Source organism: Monodon monoceros, unplaced genomic scaffold (genome assembly GCF_005190385.1).
Source record: "Monodon monoceros isolate NGI ecotype Baffin Bay Population unplaced genomic scaffold, NGI_Narwhal_1 Super_Scaffold_11, whole genome shotgun sequence".
In the NCBI taxonomy this organism is placed as follows: Eukaryota; Metazoa; Chordata; class Mammalia; order Artiodactyla; family Monodontidae; genus Monodon; species Monodon monoceros.
In genome coordinates this window covers 48875903-48892880 of record NW_021703767.1, presented here as the reverse complement: position 1 = coordinate 48892880, position 16978 = coordinate 48875903, and the positions used below count along the sequence as shown (strand labels likewise).

Sequence of the window (16978 nt, the reverse complement as noted above, 5' to 3'; positions counted from 1 at the left end):
AGGCAACGTTGGCCTTGTTTGCCAGTGTGCCCAACACTAGTATTGACTAGTACATAGTAGACACTCAAATATTAGCTGAAGGTATGAGTAAACACACACACGAGATCAACAAACATAAACAAAAAAACTCACAAACATACAAAGAATGGAGTTGCTTATGATGTTTAATTTTTATGTTCACTTATATTTTTAATACAGCATTAATAATGCAGAAGTCAAACACTGACTTAGTCTTTAATTTCTATCAACTACAGTTTTGGTGTCATTCTATGAAACTGAGAAATCTTTTCAAAAGAAGATCCTCTAACTAGACTACTCTTAATTTGACTAATACTGTAAAATATTAATGATAGTACTGACTGACTTCTTGGTCTATCAGTAGGCTACTGAAGAGAACATACTCACTTTTTAAAAGAGTTAACAAATCAAATTTCAAGCCAGAACATACTGCCTATGAGTTGGAAGTATTCTTTTTCTTCTAGCATCTACATTAGCAAAGTTTCAGTGGGACAAAACAATCTTAGATGGCAAAAAAGTAACTTAAGCACTTTGCTTTCTTTTTGTGGAGCTTCTAGTTACTATGGGCACTCGAGAGACATTAATAGCTGCTTTGGCTTTCAAAGATTTTCTAAAGTATTTAAAAATTGACTGAAGGCTAGAGGAAGGGGCTAAGTTGTGTTCTTCTGTACCAGCAGAAACCGTGGGAAACTCCTTTTTCAAAACAGTAGCTGCAGGTTTATCCAAAGGCTTTGGACTTGTCACCCATTCACGGCAGTGGTGCTTTATCCATGCTAATAACTGGATGTCACTCCCCAGCTGGTGTCCTACGTGATGTTCAGAGTCAATAAGTGCAACAGCATATACTTTGCTCATTACTTCCCACTTTCTACGAACAAGCAAGTCCATAAAAACCAAGCCTCCATAACCATGTACAAGGAAGGCAACATCCTTGCCTTCAGCCTTTGAAATGAAGTAATCCCAAATATAAGCCATGTGTTCTTCAGGAGTGTTGCTGCATCTTTTTGGAATACATTGGAGAGACTGCTGGAGAGATAAAAAGCTCTCAGTCTGAACCATTTTTCTGGAAGGGGACTCAACATTTTGTGTTAAAAGGCCTTTCCACTCTTTTTCTGTCTGTAGGTCCACAAAATTGTCGTTGGGGTTTAGCACAATTACATCATAATGTGCCTGCAATGCCATTTGAATACATGGTATCTGACTTCCATGTTGGAGACCATGATGTATTACTGCCTGCTGACTCCACTGACCAGCTCTAAAGACCCCACGGTCCTGAAGAAGGACGAGAAGAGCAGAATGATGACTTGTTAATGCTCTCTCACTCATGAAGAAGAAGCTTCTTGGTTCCTTATCAGCCTCTGGTGGGATATATACTTTTTGTAATTTGCACACTTTTTCCAAAAGTTCATAAATGTATTGTTCAAGCAAATGGCCAAGGGCCTGGTAGCGCTTGCTATTCCTCTCCAGGACATTTTTATAATAGTTAAAGACAAAAGGCTTATGTGTCTCAGTGTGTCTCAATTCAGCTTTTTCATTGAAGTCATATTTAAGTTCCTCTAGTAAATCAGATTGTTCTATAAATTTTCGGAAGCTCAGTTCCTGAGTCACTGGTAACCACTGAAAGTGAAAAGCAATATTATGTCAGTACCAGAAAAAATAAAATAAAAATTTCATCTTGCTAAAGTCTTCCTGCGGGAAATCATACTGAATTAAGCACTTTAAGAAGACATTAACATTATGGTAAAGATTTTAACTCAATTATGAACGATGCAAACTAGTGAGAAACTGAATACACTAAGGGACAATGGCCAGACCGTATATAAAAACAGGACTCTGACCCACAACCTGCAGGAACTTGCCCAGGAAGCCAATCCCTTATCTGTTGATCCAATAAACAGCCCAGGAAGCCAGTCTTGTAAGTCAGAATCTCAGGAAGTCAGACTGCTACCTCTAGTGACAAGCTGAGAAGCCAAACAATAACTTCTGTTACAGTGGGTCCAAAATGGCCAGGACTTGATTAATAACTTAGAGCTTCCCTAATTTTTATCCCTGCTTCCAACTTAGGACCCACCAGAGAAAGCCAAATATGCACCCCTAAACAGTCACATAGGATGCCTCCCTTCTAGTTATCTTGCATTCAGCTTCCTCATGCCAACAGTGTCCAGTCAGGACATACCAGCAGCCTTCCCTTTTTTTTCCACTACAAAGCTTTCCCACTCCTCTGCCTGCCTTTGAGTCACTGCCAAAATGCAAGTGATGGTGGCTAACTCCCTTGCTATAGTGAGCTCAGAATGAATAGGTTTTGCTTTTCTCATTTGGTTGGTCTTTATCTCCACAGTAAGCATTCAAACATTTTTGCTATTAAATAAATGGCAGGGGATGGCAGTAGAAGTGAAATGTGAACCATGCAGTGTAGATGATGATCAGTTTATCTACTAATAGAAGATACGGTTATTCTGATATTTGAAAATAAAAAAAGTGACTGAGAAGTGAACTTAGTTATTGTCAACATAGCCCAAAGGGAAAAGAAAAGACTTTGAAAGGTTAAGTCCTGGAAAAAAACAATCTCAAATAGACTCTATTCTGAGGCAAACAAACAAACAAACAAACAAAAAACAACAAAAAAAGTTAAGTGGCTTGTGCCAAACAACTGTTAAATAAATGTTGGGTACCGAGGCTATCTGACTCCAATTCATGTTCTTAACAAATTCATGAATACTCTCACTCCTTAATTTCTTAACACTCACACTGGCAACCACAACCTACTTCCAATAAATAGCACTCCATAAAATGATTTTCAGTGCCACTCAAGCTGCTATCAAGGCTTAAGGCAAAATCAACATGGTGCTTGCTTGCTTTGATTTCTTAACTCTTTTCTCACTTTCTGAATCTTATTCCCTGATTCCCAATTAATACTTCATGAAGGTGTTTGGTTGTTCAAAGCGTGCAACCTATCTACACTGCTCTCTATTCTTTAAAAACTTTTTTCCTTACAGTATTGCTGATCTCAGGTGCTATTATGTAATTAATATATTTTCCTAGCGTGTAAATGACAGATAGGAGCCTCTGGAATTAGATTGATTTAGGTTTAAATCCTAGCTCCAAATTTTATGTTGAGTGACTTTCAGCAGGTTTCTTTACCTCTATGAGTTTTGGTTTCTTCTACTTGTGAGTCTTAGTTTATGTTATCTAAAATAGCAATCCTTATTACCCTCTATCCTGCTACTCTGCTTATTTTTCTTCATAGCCTACATTACCACCTGATATATAATTGTTTGTATATTTGAAAATTATCTGTCTCCCCTCACTAGAATAAAAGCTCTATGAGAACAGGAACTTTGTTTAATTAACTGCTGTATCTGCAGTACTTGGAACAGTGTCTGACAAATATTATATAAATATTTTTTGAATGCATAAATGCAAAATAGGATAACATCATTTATTTCACAAAGCTGCTCTGAGAATTAAATTAACTAATATAGGTAAAAACCATTTTATGTACTGTCTCACACGTGGAAGTTTCTGTAAAGATAGGATGATCTTCCTTTTTGAGAAGTGTGAAATAAAAAAACATATATCTCTTGTCCAGCCTTCCTTATTCACTCAACACTGTGATTTTTATCCACATTAATAAACATAGTCCTAGGTCATTCATTTTATCAGTTTATAGTGTTCCATTGCTTGAATATGCCATGGTTTGTTTAACCATTTTCCTGTTGAAGAATATTTAGGTTGCTCCAATTTTCCACTATTATAAACAAAGCTATAACAAACATAGCTATATTTTTGTGCACATATCAAGAGTTTCTTAAGGCAATATACCTAGAAGTGGAACTTCTAGGTCATATCAGCATCTTCCATTTTACCAGATATTGTCAAATTGCTCTCCAAAAAGGAGGGTCTATTTTATACTTTGGCATGGATGAGGAGGTTTGCCCAGAAAAGCAGTAATCTCTTAGATCTAAAAATACTTTGTTTATTCAGGTGCTGTGCTGGAAACTGCCTTTTTCTCTACTGAAATAAAGAGAAAGGTACTGAATATTTAAACCTCAATGAACTAAACCTAAACCAACTAAACTAAACTAAACCAACGAACTAAAGAACCTTGTTAGCTAACTTTTCTTTCAATCAGAGAGTAGAATAAAATGAGTATTTTCTAATAGCACATAGTATATGGCATTCAGTTACTCTTTTTCACCTTTAAGTGCTTGTGTACCTAGTTGTTTGAGAAACAATTCTCGGGGGAAAAGAATGGGAGTTTGCAAACTGGAAAACCCAAATGGCACACAGATATATAAAGGACAGGTATAGGTGGGGTGAACAGGAGCAAGGTGCAGAGTATCCTGTAGAATGAAAAGGTAGACCATTCTTTAGAATTTATTGTAGCTTATTTTGCTTGGTTAATATACTCAAACTTGTAACTCTCATATCTAGCTGTCTACCTGATATATTTACTTGGATGTCAAATAGCCATTTCAAACTTAACACGTCCAAAGCACTCCCTTCAGTCTACTCTCCCTCTAGTCTTTCTCATCTTATAAATAATTCCATTCTTTCAGTTGCTTGTGCTGCAACCTTCCTTTCTTTCACACTCCACATCTGATCAATCAGCAAATCTGTAGGCTCCCTTATTTGAAATATATCTCTAATCTAACCACTTGTTACCTCTCCACCTCTACTGCCCTAGCCCTAGTACAAGTCACTATCAACACTAACCTTCGTTATTAAGCCTCCTATCTAATCTCTTTGCACTCTTATCTCCTGGTAGTCTGTTTAACACATAGCAGCTAGAACGATCTTTTCAAAACATCTAAATTGGATATCACACCCCTGTTCAAAATGCTCCATTGTCTCCCCTCTTACTCAGAATAAAAGCCTAAGTTCTTACCATGGCCTACAAGGTCCCCCATGACCCATAGCTCTCCAAGGTCATTTCCCTCCATTTCTCTCACTTGCTTACTCATCTAGTTACATCATCTGGCTCTTAGCTCTTTCTCAGGTGTCATTTCCCACCACTCTCTTGCTTACTTCACTCTAGCCCCACCTGGCCTCTTTGCCGCCAACTTGTAAAGCAAACTCCTATTTAGGGGCATCCCCCTTGCTATGCCCACAGATTGGGATACTCTTCCCCTAGATATCTATAGGGCTTCATTTCCTTCAAGTTTCTGCCCATCTGTTATCTGATCAGAGAAACTTTCTCTGAGCATTCTATCTGAAAGGGCAATCCCCTCTAATACTTCCTTACTCCCTGTCTGTCTATGATGCTTCATTTTTCCCTCCCTTCCTCCTTCTTCCTTTTCTTTTTTTTGGGGGGGGGGATTTTTTTTTTGTATTCAAACAGAAAGTCACAAAAATTATAATCATCCTCATCAGTTCACTCAGTTTTCTTTTTGTTTTTGCACTTATTACCAACTGACATATACTTGCTTACTGTCTGTTCCCTCCCATTAGAATATAAGTTTGGGACTTCCCTGGTAAACCAGTGGTTAAGACTCTGTGCTTCCACTTCAGGGGGCATGGGTTCAATCCCTGGTCTGGGAACTAAGATCCCACAAGTTGTGCGGCACGGCTAAAAAAAAAAAAAAAAGTTCCATGACAGCAGAGACAAGGACTTTGTTTTGTTTTGTTGAGTAGTTCTTGGAATAGTGCCTGGTGAATAGTAGGCACTTAAACATTGTTGTTAGAATTTTACGATTTTTGCTAAGGGCATAAGAAAGTAAAGAAAAAAATCCTCTAGCTGTATACACAGGAGAAAGATGCACACAAAGCTTTTGAAAAATTATAGAGGCTCCTTCTGTAATTCTAAAGTTAATAAATGTTGATTTATGAATTATTCTTAGAGACTATCCTATACATCTATATATATTTATTTTCTCTTTTGAAAATCAAGATGGTCCATTAAAATAAAGGAGAGAAACTGTTTTATATACTTAGTTTTCTAAAGAGTGGTTTGGAATAAGATAACTTAGCTTTAAGAATAAGATTGTCGGAGTTCCCTGGTGGCGCAGTGGTTAAGAATCCACCTGCCAATGCAGGGGACACAGGTTCGAGCCCTGGTCTGGGAAGATCCCACGTGCCGCGGAGCAACTAAGCCCGTGCACCACAACTACTCAGCCTGTGCTCAAGGGCCTGCAAACCACAATTCCTGAAGCTTCGGCGCCTAGAGCCCGTGCTCTGCAACAAGAGAAGCTACAGCAATGAGAAGCCCATGCACCTACAACGAAGAGTAGCCCCCGCTCACTGCAACTAGAGAAAGCCCGCGTGCAGCAACAAAGACCCAACTCAGCCATAAATAAATAAATAAATAGAATAAGATTGTCAGAGCTGCAAGGGATTTTATTGATATTCTTAGCTAATATGTTTATTTTATAGAGAAGTGAGGCTTTCAAAGGTAAAGTGACATGCCCAAAATAACTCAGGCAGCTCTACAAACCTGAGAGAAGATTCATTTTTTACCAGTGATTTTAAAAATACACAGTATTGGGCTTCCCTGGTGGCGCAGTGGTTGAGAGTCCGCCTGCCGATGCAGGGGACACGGGTTTGTGACCCGGTCCGGGAAGATCCCACATGCCGCGGAGCGGCTAGGCCCCGTGAGCCATGGCCACTGAGCCTGCGCGTCCGGAGCCTGTGCTCCGCAACGGGAGAGGCCACAACAGTGAGAGGCCTGCGTACCAAAAAAAAAAAAAAAAAAAAAAAAATACACAGTATTTTTTCATTCATTCACCAAAAATTTGGTGAGGGGATTTGTTAGTCACTTAGTTTTCTATATCGAATACTCTAGTCATTTTAAGAAGGGAAAAGAGTATATAATCATTAATGAGAATTTCAAGTTAGGTCCTTTTAGTAACCTGGATTAGGTGGTGACACTGCTGGTTATAGCCATGCCTAGAGCAAAACATAATTATTTTAAATTATTTAACTAACTGTGGTAAAATACATTAAAAATTTACAGTTTTAACCATTTTTACATGGGCAGTTCAGTGGCACTGAGTACACCCACATTGCGTGCAACCATTAATACCATCCATCCATCGAACATTTTTCATCTTGAAAAACTGTAACTCTGTACCCAGTAAGCTGTAATTTTTCATTTCCCCTTAGCAGCAGCCCCTGGCAAATCTTTCTACTTTCTGTCTCTATGAATTTGACAAGAAGAGGGTGGGTGGGGCAACAGAATCACAGATGCAAGTAATTTTAATTAGCTTACTTTGGTTTTAACAAACAACTTCTCTAGGATCATAAAGTGGTTATATTTAACAATATTTTACATTCTTTACAAGTGATCAGTAAACTTTTATGAAAATATAATTTTACAACCTGGGAAGTTAGGGTCTAACCCCAGGTTACACAGTAATATACCCTATTACAGTAATTACAGTCCTTTGGTGTATTTAAGAAAGAGGTCCTGTTGTATATCCTATGACATTAAGAAGCACAAATGAGTGATACTTCACTAAGAAAATGAAAAAATATCTAAAGATACTTTTTTTCAATGAACATGTTTTTATTTACTTATATATTTAGAAAACCAAACTAAACCAAAACAAAAAAACCCCTGGAAAACATCATTTAAGAATTACTGTTTTGGTAAAAAGCAGCACTATTTTTATTTTCCCAACACATAAATGCAATTATGAGGGCTTTTTTCAGAAAAATAATTATGCCTGTATACAATTCCATTTAGTAAATTATAGAAAATAATAGAGCTTATGAAATTTTATATGTAAAAGATTCAAAGAAGAGCAAAGTAAATCTCTTCCCCCTGCCTACCTCTCCCCGGGAAAGACTAAAGAAGATTAATTTAAGCCACCTGAGGCAAAGACAGAAAATAGGATATTAGTGATGGAAAGAAAAAAATCAGATGTTAGAAATCTTGGGTTGCCCAAATTTGAGTATGTAACAGAATCTCCTAGGAAAGTTTCTTAAAAAACTAATTTAGTGAACTATTATAAAGATACCCTTGTAACTACCCCAGGTTAGCTTTGCGAGCCCCCCCTAAAGTGCCTTCAAGTGCCCTCTTCCTCCCCTCCAAGAGTAAGCACTCCAGACTTTTATAGAAATCAATGCTTTCTATTTCTTTATGGTTTTATCTCCTATGTACACAGCCCTAAGACCTATAGTTTAGTAGTTGAGTTTTGTTCTTTTTTTTTTTTTTAAACTTGATATGCCTTCCTGGTAAACAAATTCTGACAGCTAGATTTTGGATTTACTGACTTTGCCCAATCCTAGATCCTATGCTTCTTGATTGGGATTATTTAGAGGTAAGGGGGTACCAAAAGATAAAGAAGACAGGACTACCTAAAGCTTCAGTTTTACTAAATAGTAACATAAAGTGAAATTTTTCTGTTAAAATCAACCAAATGTATTAAGGCATAGAAATGCTAAATAAATATCACATTTTAAGACAGAACACTCTAAAGTTAGTGTTGGTGGGGAGGGATAAATTAGGAGTTTGGGATTAACATATATACTACTATATATAAAACATAACCAACAAGGACCTACTGTATAGCCCAGGGAATTATACTCAATATGTTGTAATAAACTATAAGGGAAAAGAATCTGAAAAAAAAATAGGTGTATACTGTGTTTTGAATCTTCAGCTGGGTCTGGGACACTAGACCCTGTCCCAGATGCTGGGGACACACATAGTACCTGCCTTCCAGGAGCTCCCTCACTCCTGTGAGGTCCAGAGAGTCAACCCCACTAATTTCAGTCCTTAGCTCAACACTGTTGCCCCCGTACCTTACTCATTAAGAGCAAAATAAGTTTGAATGCATGAGTTAAAAAAAAAAAAGTATATGTATGTATAACTGAATCACTCTGCTGTACACCTGAAACTAACACAACATTGTAAATCAACTATACCACAATTAAAAAAAAATGAAGAGCAAATCAAAGACTATGCAGCCAAAAAAATCAGAAAATACGTATTAGAGAGGTATGCCATGAAGTTAATTAATACAAATATATTTTTTTCTGTAAAAAATATATTAATCTAACATAAAAACCGAAAAAGAAGATAGTGGTGTATGTACAGGATACCTGGGGCTGAGCCCCAGAGCCAAATGACAGTTTAAAAAACTTAGGTTATTAAAGGTTTGTCCTATAGCCTCCTGGACAAGAGATTACCCATCTCTTGCTTAAATACCTCAAGTTACTGCAGGTTTTCATAACTTCTAGGAATAGGCTATTACACTGTAGGGCAGTTAAAATTGCTCATTGTCTTAAAAAGGAAGATATCCTTGAAACAAAAAAACCTATAGTCATTTTTCATGAGTCATGTGTTAATTCCTTTATATCTAGAAGAAAAATCCTTCACATAAGAATTCTCAATATTTTAAGGATAAGATTCAACTAGTAACAAAAATGAGGCTAATAGCAACATGACACAGTGCTCCAAATATCTTTGCAAAATCTAGGCTTTCCAGGAGCCCATGGTAAGGAATTCCAGATTTTAATTTCTAAAACAGTTTAGGAAGTCAGGATGTACCCAGTGCCCAACCAAACCTGTTTATACTCAGATTATACTTAAAGTTAATTCACCTGTGAAGAGAAGGGTCTTTTTTTTTTAGATTTCGTTAAGCTCTCCTCAAAGAAATTGTTAATTAAGGGGTAAAATAAAGGGTTGATCAATTTCACACTGCCACTATGTCTTGAAACTATTAAAAAAACACACCCACCGCTTTTAATAGTATAGTTAGTCAAAACAAAAATATAATGAATACCTAACTTAAACACTTTATATGCACTTTTAACACTCAATAAAGAACCATACTCATTAAGATCAAACCAGTCCATCCTCTCCTCCTATAAAATACTGGGCTGATGAATTTCTAATCTCAAATAATCTTAATTTAAAAGGCTCTATACAGTGTGAGCTAAGCATACATAAAAGAAATGACCTTATTTACAAACATACTAAGAGAAGAGAATCATTCACCTTTTTTGGTCTTTCTTCCTTATTTTAAAATAAGGAAGCTTTCTCCTGAACATCATAAAACACTATAAAAGACTGTGTAATTAGTCTTTCATAAAAGGAAAAGTAAGGTTGTTAAATGACTCCCTCAAAAGTAAAAAACTGAACTTTTTAGTCCTATAGTTGTTTGCAATACAGTCAACTATGTAGTAGAGACTGTTAAAACAATAAAAATACTGGTTTAAAAAGCAAATTTGAAAATAAAAAGCAAATTTAAAATTCTTGAGCTTAAAGGCTATTTATCTTCACATATGTTATTCAAAACCAGCTCCAATTCAAAGAAACAAACTGACCCACTAAGTCTTTATTAGCAGAAATGCTGTATTTGGTTCAATGACAAGTTTAAATGACATATTTGCAAGCTGAATGATATTATTTCTTATAATTTCATTTCTCACAGGTTCACTTCTTACTGCTAAACTTTAAAACTTCTTTTAAGGAAGCTGTAAGTTTGGACTGAAATGGATTAGGCCTACTTACAATTTCCTTTTTTATGTTTCCACCTCTTAGCTCTATTTCCATCTTTTGCAGTTAGTTTCCTATATTGGCTGATGAATTGAGCCAGTATGATTGAGTTAAATCATTCAATTAAAAGAGTTGATTTATGAGGAAACTTAAAATTCAGATATTTTTCAGTAGGCAGTGTTTTTATTTGTTAAACATAAACTAGGGCCTCTAAATGAAATCCTTGTAGTGAATTTCATTCTCATCAAGCCCTGAAGTATTTCTGCTTTTCAGCCATTCCTGCCATGTAAGACACTCCCCCCGGCCCAATAGGATCATCACCTGGAGGCTTACTTTTAGCTCCGCACAGGCCACACTGTAAGTAAGAAGCAAGGCTCAAGAAGCACAAACCTGGGCTCTGGTAATGAGCTGGACGAGTCCCTTTACTGGCCTTGGTAAAATGGGGGAGGGGGAGCGGATGTTAAACTGTTGGAACATTCCAGTATCATTTTGCCTCTGGAGAGCTCTGCTGAATTTTGTGAAACTTATTGTGATTAAAGCTTACACAGTAAAAAAAAAGTTATTCAAATATGTACATTATGGCTAATAAAGTAGGACAGTTTTCTAAACTGATGGGTCCTATGAAAGGACAAAAAAAATCAGTCTGCAAGTACTAGTCGTTGAGTTCGAGGTCAGGGTTATTCCTTTAAGTACTGTAATAAAAATTAGCGGCACAAATTCGTTTACACCCACCCACTTTCTAGCATCTCAGCATTTTATGTTTTAAAAAATTGAGGTGCAGCTTATCTTTTTTCCTGGCCTTTAAAAATGGTGAGTTTGAAGAGGTCCTTTCTATTACTCTGACATTTTCTCCACAGCTGACCTTATTGATTTCCACTCCAACTGCTAAACCAGCAGCTAGGCTATTGATTTTTGTCGTCTTAAAATCTTTTTTTCTTTAGTCTGAGGAAGCGCCTTGAGGACAAATATATGGGAGAGTCCATGAGGAAAGTAGTAGCACAAAAGGACTAATGTTTTGTTCTCATATTTCCGGGGTCCCCTCGCGGGATTCAGTGAAGTGGAGGAATTCCTAAAGTTTCCCCGGTTTAGTTTTTAGTCAACTTAATCTTCAAAGTCAACAAAGCCTTGACGATCTCGGCCTAAAACCTAGCACCCAGTCTCACTGTCTTAACAGGGGCAGAGACAATGAAAACAGCGTCACTTAATAAGCACTTGCGACGGTAACCCGCAGAGAAAACTACTCCCAGGAAGTGATTTCCGGGTGGAGGTGGGAGGGGTGGCTAATTTCCGGTCTGAGGGCCGGCGACGGCTCTTGCGCAAGCGCAGTTCACATTTTCCTGGCTTTTTTTTTTTTTTTCCCCTCCCCTCCCCCTCCCTTCCCCAGCCTGAGGGGTCTTGAGGTGACAGCGACTGCGATTCCAGCAGGAGGAGGAGGAGATGGACAAGGGGAAGGCCGGGCGACGGCGATCTTCATCCGGTGAGAAAGGGTCGGAGGAGGGCTGAGCATATTGTTTCCTACCTCGGGCAAAGCGGGGGAACAGGCGACGACGGGTGCTGCGGCCCGGAGCTGCGAGGGCTCGGGCTCCGGCTCGGGCTCGGGCGCGAGGGGGAGGGGAGGAGGTGAGGGGAGTGGGGAGTGGAATAGAGTGGGGTGGAGGGGCGCGCACAATGGAGGGTTCCCGGGTCTCGCGGGCCCCTGCGAGTCGAAGACCCACTCCGAGCTGTCATCAAAGCCTCGGCCGCTCTTCACCCCGTCACCCCTTTTCATTTTTGTCCTTCTCCCGCGAGCACCCTCCTTGGGTCTCATCGGCCTGCGGCTCTTCCCGGTTGGCTTGCCGCTCTCCTGCCACGCCTTCCTCGTAATTCCACCAGTGTTCCAGTTTCATTTCCAGCTTCTCAGCGCCTTGGTCCTACTTTCCTCTCTTCCTTTGATTCTCGACTTTGGCTCTTTCTCACCCCTGTACCTCCTGGCAGGTAAAAGCAGCAAAGAAGGAAAGGTTGGGCATGTTAATTGACACTTCATTCCTCGTCTAAGTGCTGCAAGCAACGTGTCTTGCTTGGTCTTCTGAGCCGGCCCGCTTAATAACGTTTTTATTTTCTAGACACCCCCTTCTTCCAAAAGCGATTCAAAAGTCGAACAAAGGATTTGAAGCCATGTTTCGTTCTGTTTTTATTCTCACCGTGTTTTTGTTTTTGAAATTGTTTTGCGGCTTAAATGACTGTCTTCAGTTTTGGGTACTACATCTTAGAAACACAAAAGTGAAGGTGTTAAGATGCGAGTTCGAGCCCCTCCCAGTCAGCAAGTTTTTGTCAAAGATCTCATCCATTAAGGGTACCGCAGTTTCTGTGTTAAGTCCTGTGGACTTACCAGAGGAGGAGGGGACAAGGGCTCTTTAATAAGCTTACACTCTAGTACACTAACATTCAGTGAATCAATTATTTCATTAAATTTTCTTATTTATTATTGTGCCATCTGTTGTTGCATAGACAGTCTATGCAGTCTATTTAGACAATTCTACATTTATTTAGGAGTGCCCTTGTGGCAATGTGCCTCAAACTTTTTTGGCCGCAAAGGAGAGTGAACATGGATCTCTGGGACATTGCTTGAAGTAGCTGAAAACCTGAAATTCCTCTTCATAAGCAACCAGTATTACCATTTGTGTGTGTGTGTATTCTAGAGATATTCTTTGCCGTTGAAAGTATATGTATGTATTATATATATACATATATACACACATATGTATGTATGTATATGCCTTCAATAGATTGGTGTTTGTTTTAATATACTTTTTTCTCCCCTAAAACCTTCAAGTGAAATTGACACATAAGGACTATGCACAGTGTTTATCTGGTGTCCTTTGTGTGCTTCCTCACACAGAACTTTAGGGGTAATCATACCTCAGTTTAACATGCACAGCCTTTTTTCAATAAAAGCATTTCTCCTTGGCTTAGTACATTGTTTTGGGGGTAAGGGCAAGATATTAGCCTTGTTCTTCAGCAAATCCCATCCTCTTTACCTGGTTACACTTAGATTTATTTATCTATTTATTACAGTTAATTTGGTGCAAGTAGTTGTGGGAAGTAAAATTTGAGAGTAAAATTGTTAATTCTTAAAAGACTTTGATATTTATGTGAGCTATCCCTCTGGAGAGGATTTCTTTTTCTGCTGACTTCCCTTTTGGAGCTGTCCTTTCTGAAAAGTAATTGTTAATGTATAGTAAAAACCATTCTCAGATCTAATATTAACTAGCTGTTCTCCAGTATTCATCTGGTTTTAAGAGATGAATATTAATTTTTAAGAATGATTCTTTTCTGAATAGTGTATATTTAATATTCTCACATAGATTCTCAGAAACAGAACAATCAGTTGGCTTAAAGGGATTCTGAATTCTGTGTGACATTTATGTGCATGCAGTTGCCATTTCATTAGGAGGGTTGCTAACTGGAACTTGAATGACTGGAAGTGACATTTATCATCGTGAGAATTTCATAAGTACCCAAAGGTAAAATTTTGATTAATAACAGGAAGAATTCTAAGTTAGAGGTATAAGGAAGGCGGATAGCAGTCGAGAGAGAAAACAAGACATGAAGTTTCAAGTTTCCTCTGTGAGACTGCACTAGGTTTTCCTAAACTTTCTCCTGAACAAGGAAGAACTATGAAGGGTTACATAGTGTATTGCTCAAAACTCTTTTAGTTGCAAGTAGCAGAAACCCAATTCCAGGTGGTTTAAGCAAAACAAGAAAACAAGCATTTGTGGACTCACATAACTGACAACTGTAGGAGTTGGATGGCTTCTGGCATGGCTGTATCTGTTTTAGGCACTGGTTCTCAAGGTATGGTCTGGGAACCTCTGGGTTCCCTGAGTCCCTTTTGGGTCTGTGAGCTTACACAGTTTTTCATAATTTTAAGACATTGTTTGCCTTTCCCTCTTAATCTTCTACTTGTGTACAGGACAGTTTTCCAGAGGCTACATGACATGTATCACAACAAATTGAATGCAGAAGCATATAGAGGAAATCATCTGTCTTTTATTAAGTCAGATGTTAAAGAGAGTTGCAAAAAGTAAAATAATGCCATTCTTCTCAATGTTTTGAAACTAAAGTTATTTAAAAAATAGTTATGTTAACATGCATTGTGTTATTGTTTTTAAATGAGTTAATAAAGAAAAATTCTGTAAGTAGAAGAACCACAAAACTCTGATTGCCCTACTTTTCTGGAATGTGGCCATGAATCAAGAATCAAGCATAAAACACCTCTAAGCATGAGAGGAGAAATCACATGGTTTGTATGCTAAAGTTCACTCATGAGAAGCTTCTGAAGGCTTTTTTCCTCTTATATTGAATCTATGTGTTTAAGTTATTTATTACCCCAATAAAGATGAATATCTTATTTCCAGGTTTCCAGCATATCAAAGCAGTGAATTAGATGGGGACACAGATAAAAAATTATTGGTACCAGAGACAGGTCTAGTGACAGTTGAATGAAATAATAAAGTGCTAATGGTCATTCAAGGGAGCATGACCATTAGAAATGTTTAACAACAACAAAAGTATAACAGATATATTAGAGTCATAGATCACAACTTCCAAATGAATTTTTGAATTAAAACAGGAAAGTTGAAGTAAATTTCAAGTTATCAACTGTTCAGGCAACAGCCTTGGAGATCTGTGTTCATTCTCATTTGCAGTTAAGGATAGATAAGTTTTTTTTAGTACTTAGGTACTAAACAGCGTGCTAAGAATTTTACAGATGTTATAATTCTTTCCAAAACCTTCTGAGGTGGTTATTATTATTTCTGATATACGGATGAGGAACCTGGAATTTAGGGAGGGTAAGCAACTGTTAGCAATACAAGAAGCAGAGCCAGGATTCAAAATCTGGTCTTTCTGATTACAAAACATATAATTTAAATCTTTTTTTACTGTCATAGGATGTTAGTGAACCTTACTTGGAAAAAAGGTTTGATGGACAAATAAATGGGACAACTGTAGTTATAAGAAAATTTTATTTACTGCAGGATTTTTCAGAGCTTTTGCTGTGCTACTATACATTCTGCCTCTCCAAGAGATTGTCTGAACATGCAGTGTTTTTCAAACTTGCTTGATTTTGAAACTCTTCCCTCCTCCCCCAGTTTCAGCTTGAGGATCTAGTGTCCCATGATGATACACCTTTCTTTTTTCAGTAGGTCCAGGTGATGGCTGCATATTATGCAGTGTCTGATGAACCATAATTGAAGTTCAAAACCAGAATCTACAATTAATCATGGTAAAACTACTTTATTTGCAGTGATGTTAGCTGAAGCCATTGGAATGGATAGGATTACCCACAGAAAGAGTATGGAGTGAGAAAAATCTTGAATCACATATATTTAATTTCAAAGTAAGGAGGAAGAGACACTGGTGAGCAGTTAGGCAGATTAGAAGGAGTATGATAGGTTTGGGAAGCAAGGGAGAGTGAATGCCATGTAAATCAGAGAGTTAAAGCAGTATGAGGATGCTGGATTTGGCAATTGGTAGGTCACTTTTTTTTTTACCACTGATTTTAGTAGAGCAGTAGGGACAAAAGCCAGATTTCAAGAGGCTAAATGAATGAGTGATGGTGAGGAAATAGAAGATGAGATGTGCATTAAAGATTTTGGAACAAGCTTGAGTATGAAATTAAGTAGAAAGGATTATTTAAAAAAGGCTATAAAAATCAGTTTGTATGGCATGGGAAAGGGTTCACTGGAGAGAGAACGATATCAGGTAGGAGATAATTGATAGGGTGAAGTCTTAGAAGAAATGGGGGAGGATAGACTCAGGACAGTTTGTTAAATAAGACTTGTGTAAAGGTGGGAGGATGGATAAAGATATAGATAAATTTTGAGAAGTTAAGGATATTGCAATGATGGCTTCTAAGTGAAATAGGCAAGATCATCTTTTGAGAAAGAGGGACTTTCAGGTGGTATTGGGAGCTCAAAATAGAGTAGGAGGTCAATTAGGGATGAATAAAAGAGCTATTGGGCTTCCCTGGTGGCGGAGTGGTTGAGAGTCCACCTGCCGATGCAGGGGACACGGGTGCGTGCCCCAGTCCGGGAAGATCCCACATGCCGCGGAGCGGCTGGGCCCATGAGCCATGGCCACTGAGCCTGCGCGTCCGGAGCCTGTGCTCCGCAACGGGAGAGGCCACAACGGTAAGAGGCCCGCGTACCGCAAAAAAAAAAAAAAAAAAGAACTATTAACTAATTTTGAAAAAGTATTTGTTAAAACACGTGTGTGTCTGTAGATAGTACCAGTTGTGGTTACTACAATTATATGACTTTCTTTAGCAGTGCTAATCAGTCTAGGAGCAAGAATTTGGGGGGAATAAAAGAATTTAGTTTTACTTAGGGTTAAAGGGTATTATACGATGTGGGGGTAAAAAATGGGATCAGTGCGAGTGAGGAAATGGAAGGGTTAAAGGACAGTATGTTGTAGAATGAGAGGTACACATTTGTGAGCTTGAGAAGTGTAACCCTATTAAATCTATTTGTGAAT

General features: G+C 38.1%; 2 protein-coding genes across 20 annotated transcripts in view; one reads left to right on the top strand and one right to left on the bottom strand.

Moving 5' to 3' along the window:
• Positions 1–16978, top strand: part of SENP7 (SUMO specific peptidase 7) — a 170844-nt gene that overhangs the window by 7398 nt on the left and 146468 nt on the right. For 13 of the 19 annotated variants that reach the window (XM_029213805.1, XM_029213804.1, XM_029213818.1 and 10 more), the window contains one exon: positions 11847–11939. In XM_029213805.1, coding sequence (XP_029069638.1) covers positions 11900–11939 — 40 coding nt within the window. In that variant the 5' untranslated portion in view covers positions 11847–11899. Of the gene's footprint in view, positions 1–10719; positions 10820–11846; positions 11940–16978 lie in introns of those variants that run through there. The other 6 variants (XM_029213807.1, XM_029213799.1, XM_029213797.1 and 3 more) reach the window with 3 other exon arrangements.
• Positions 146–12925, bottom strand: LOC114890417 (putative protein FAM172B). The gene is made up of 2 exons (XM_029213823.1): positions 11982–12925; positions 146–1635 (listed from the first exon to the last, which is right to left on the bottom strand). Exons 1-2 carry the CDS (start codon positions 12267–12269, stop codon positions 541–543), a joined length of 1383 nt encoding a protein of 460 aa, XP_029069656.1. The 5' UTR covers positions 12270–12925; the 3' UTR covers positions 146–540.

Bases quoted from the DNA above. Each gene is read 5' to 3' on its own strand.
- LOC114890417 (XM_029213823.1), bottom strand. From the start codon at position 12,269: ATGAGACCCAAGGAGGGTGCTCGCGGGAGAAGGACAAAAATGAAAAGG. The intron at 1,636-11,981 runs GTAGGAAACAAT...TTTCACTTTCAG, and splicing joins GTTCCCCCGCTTTGCCCGAG to TGGTTACCAGTGACTCAGGA.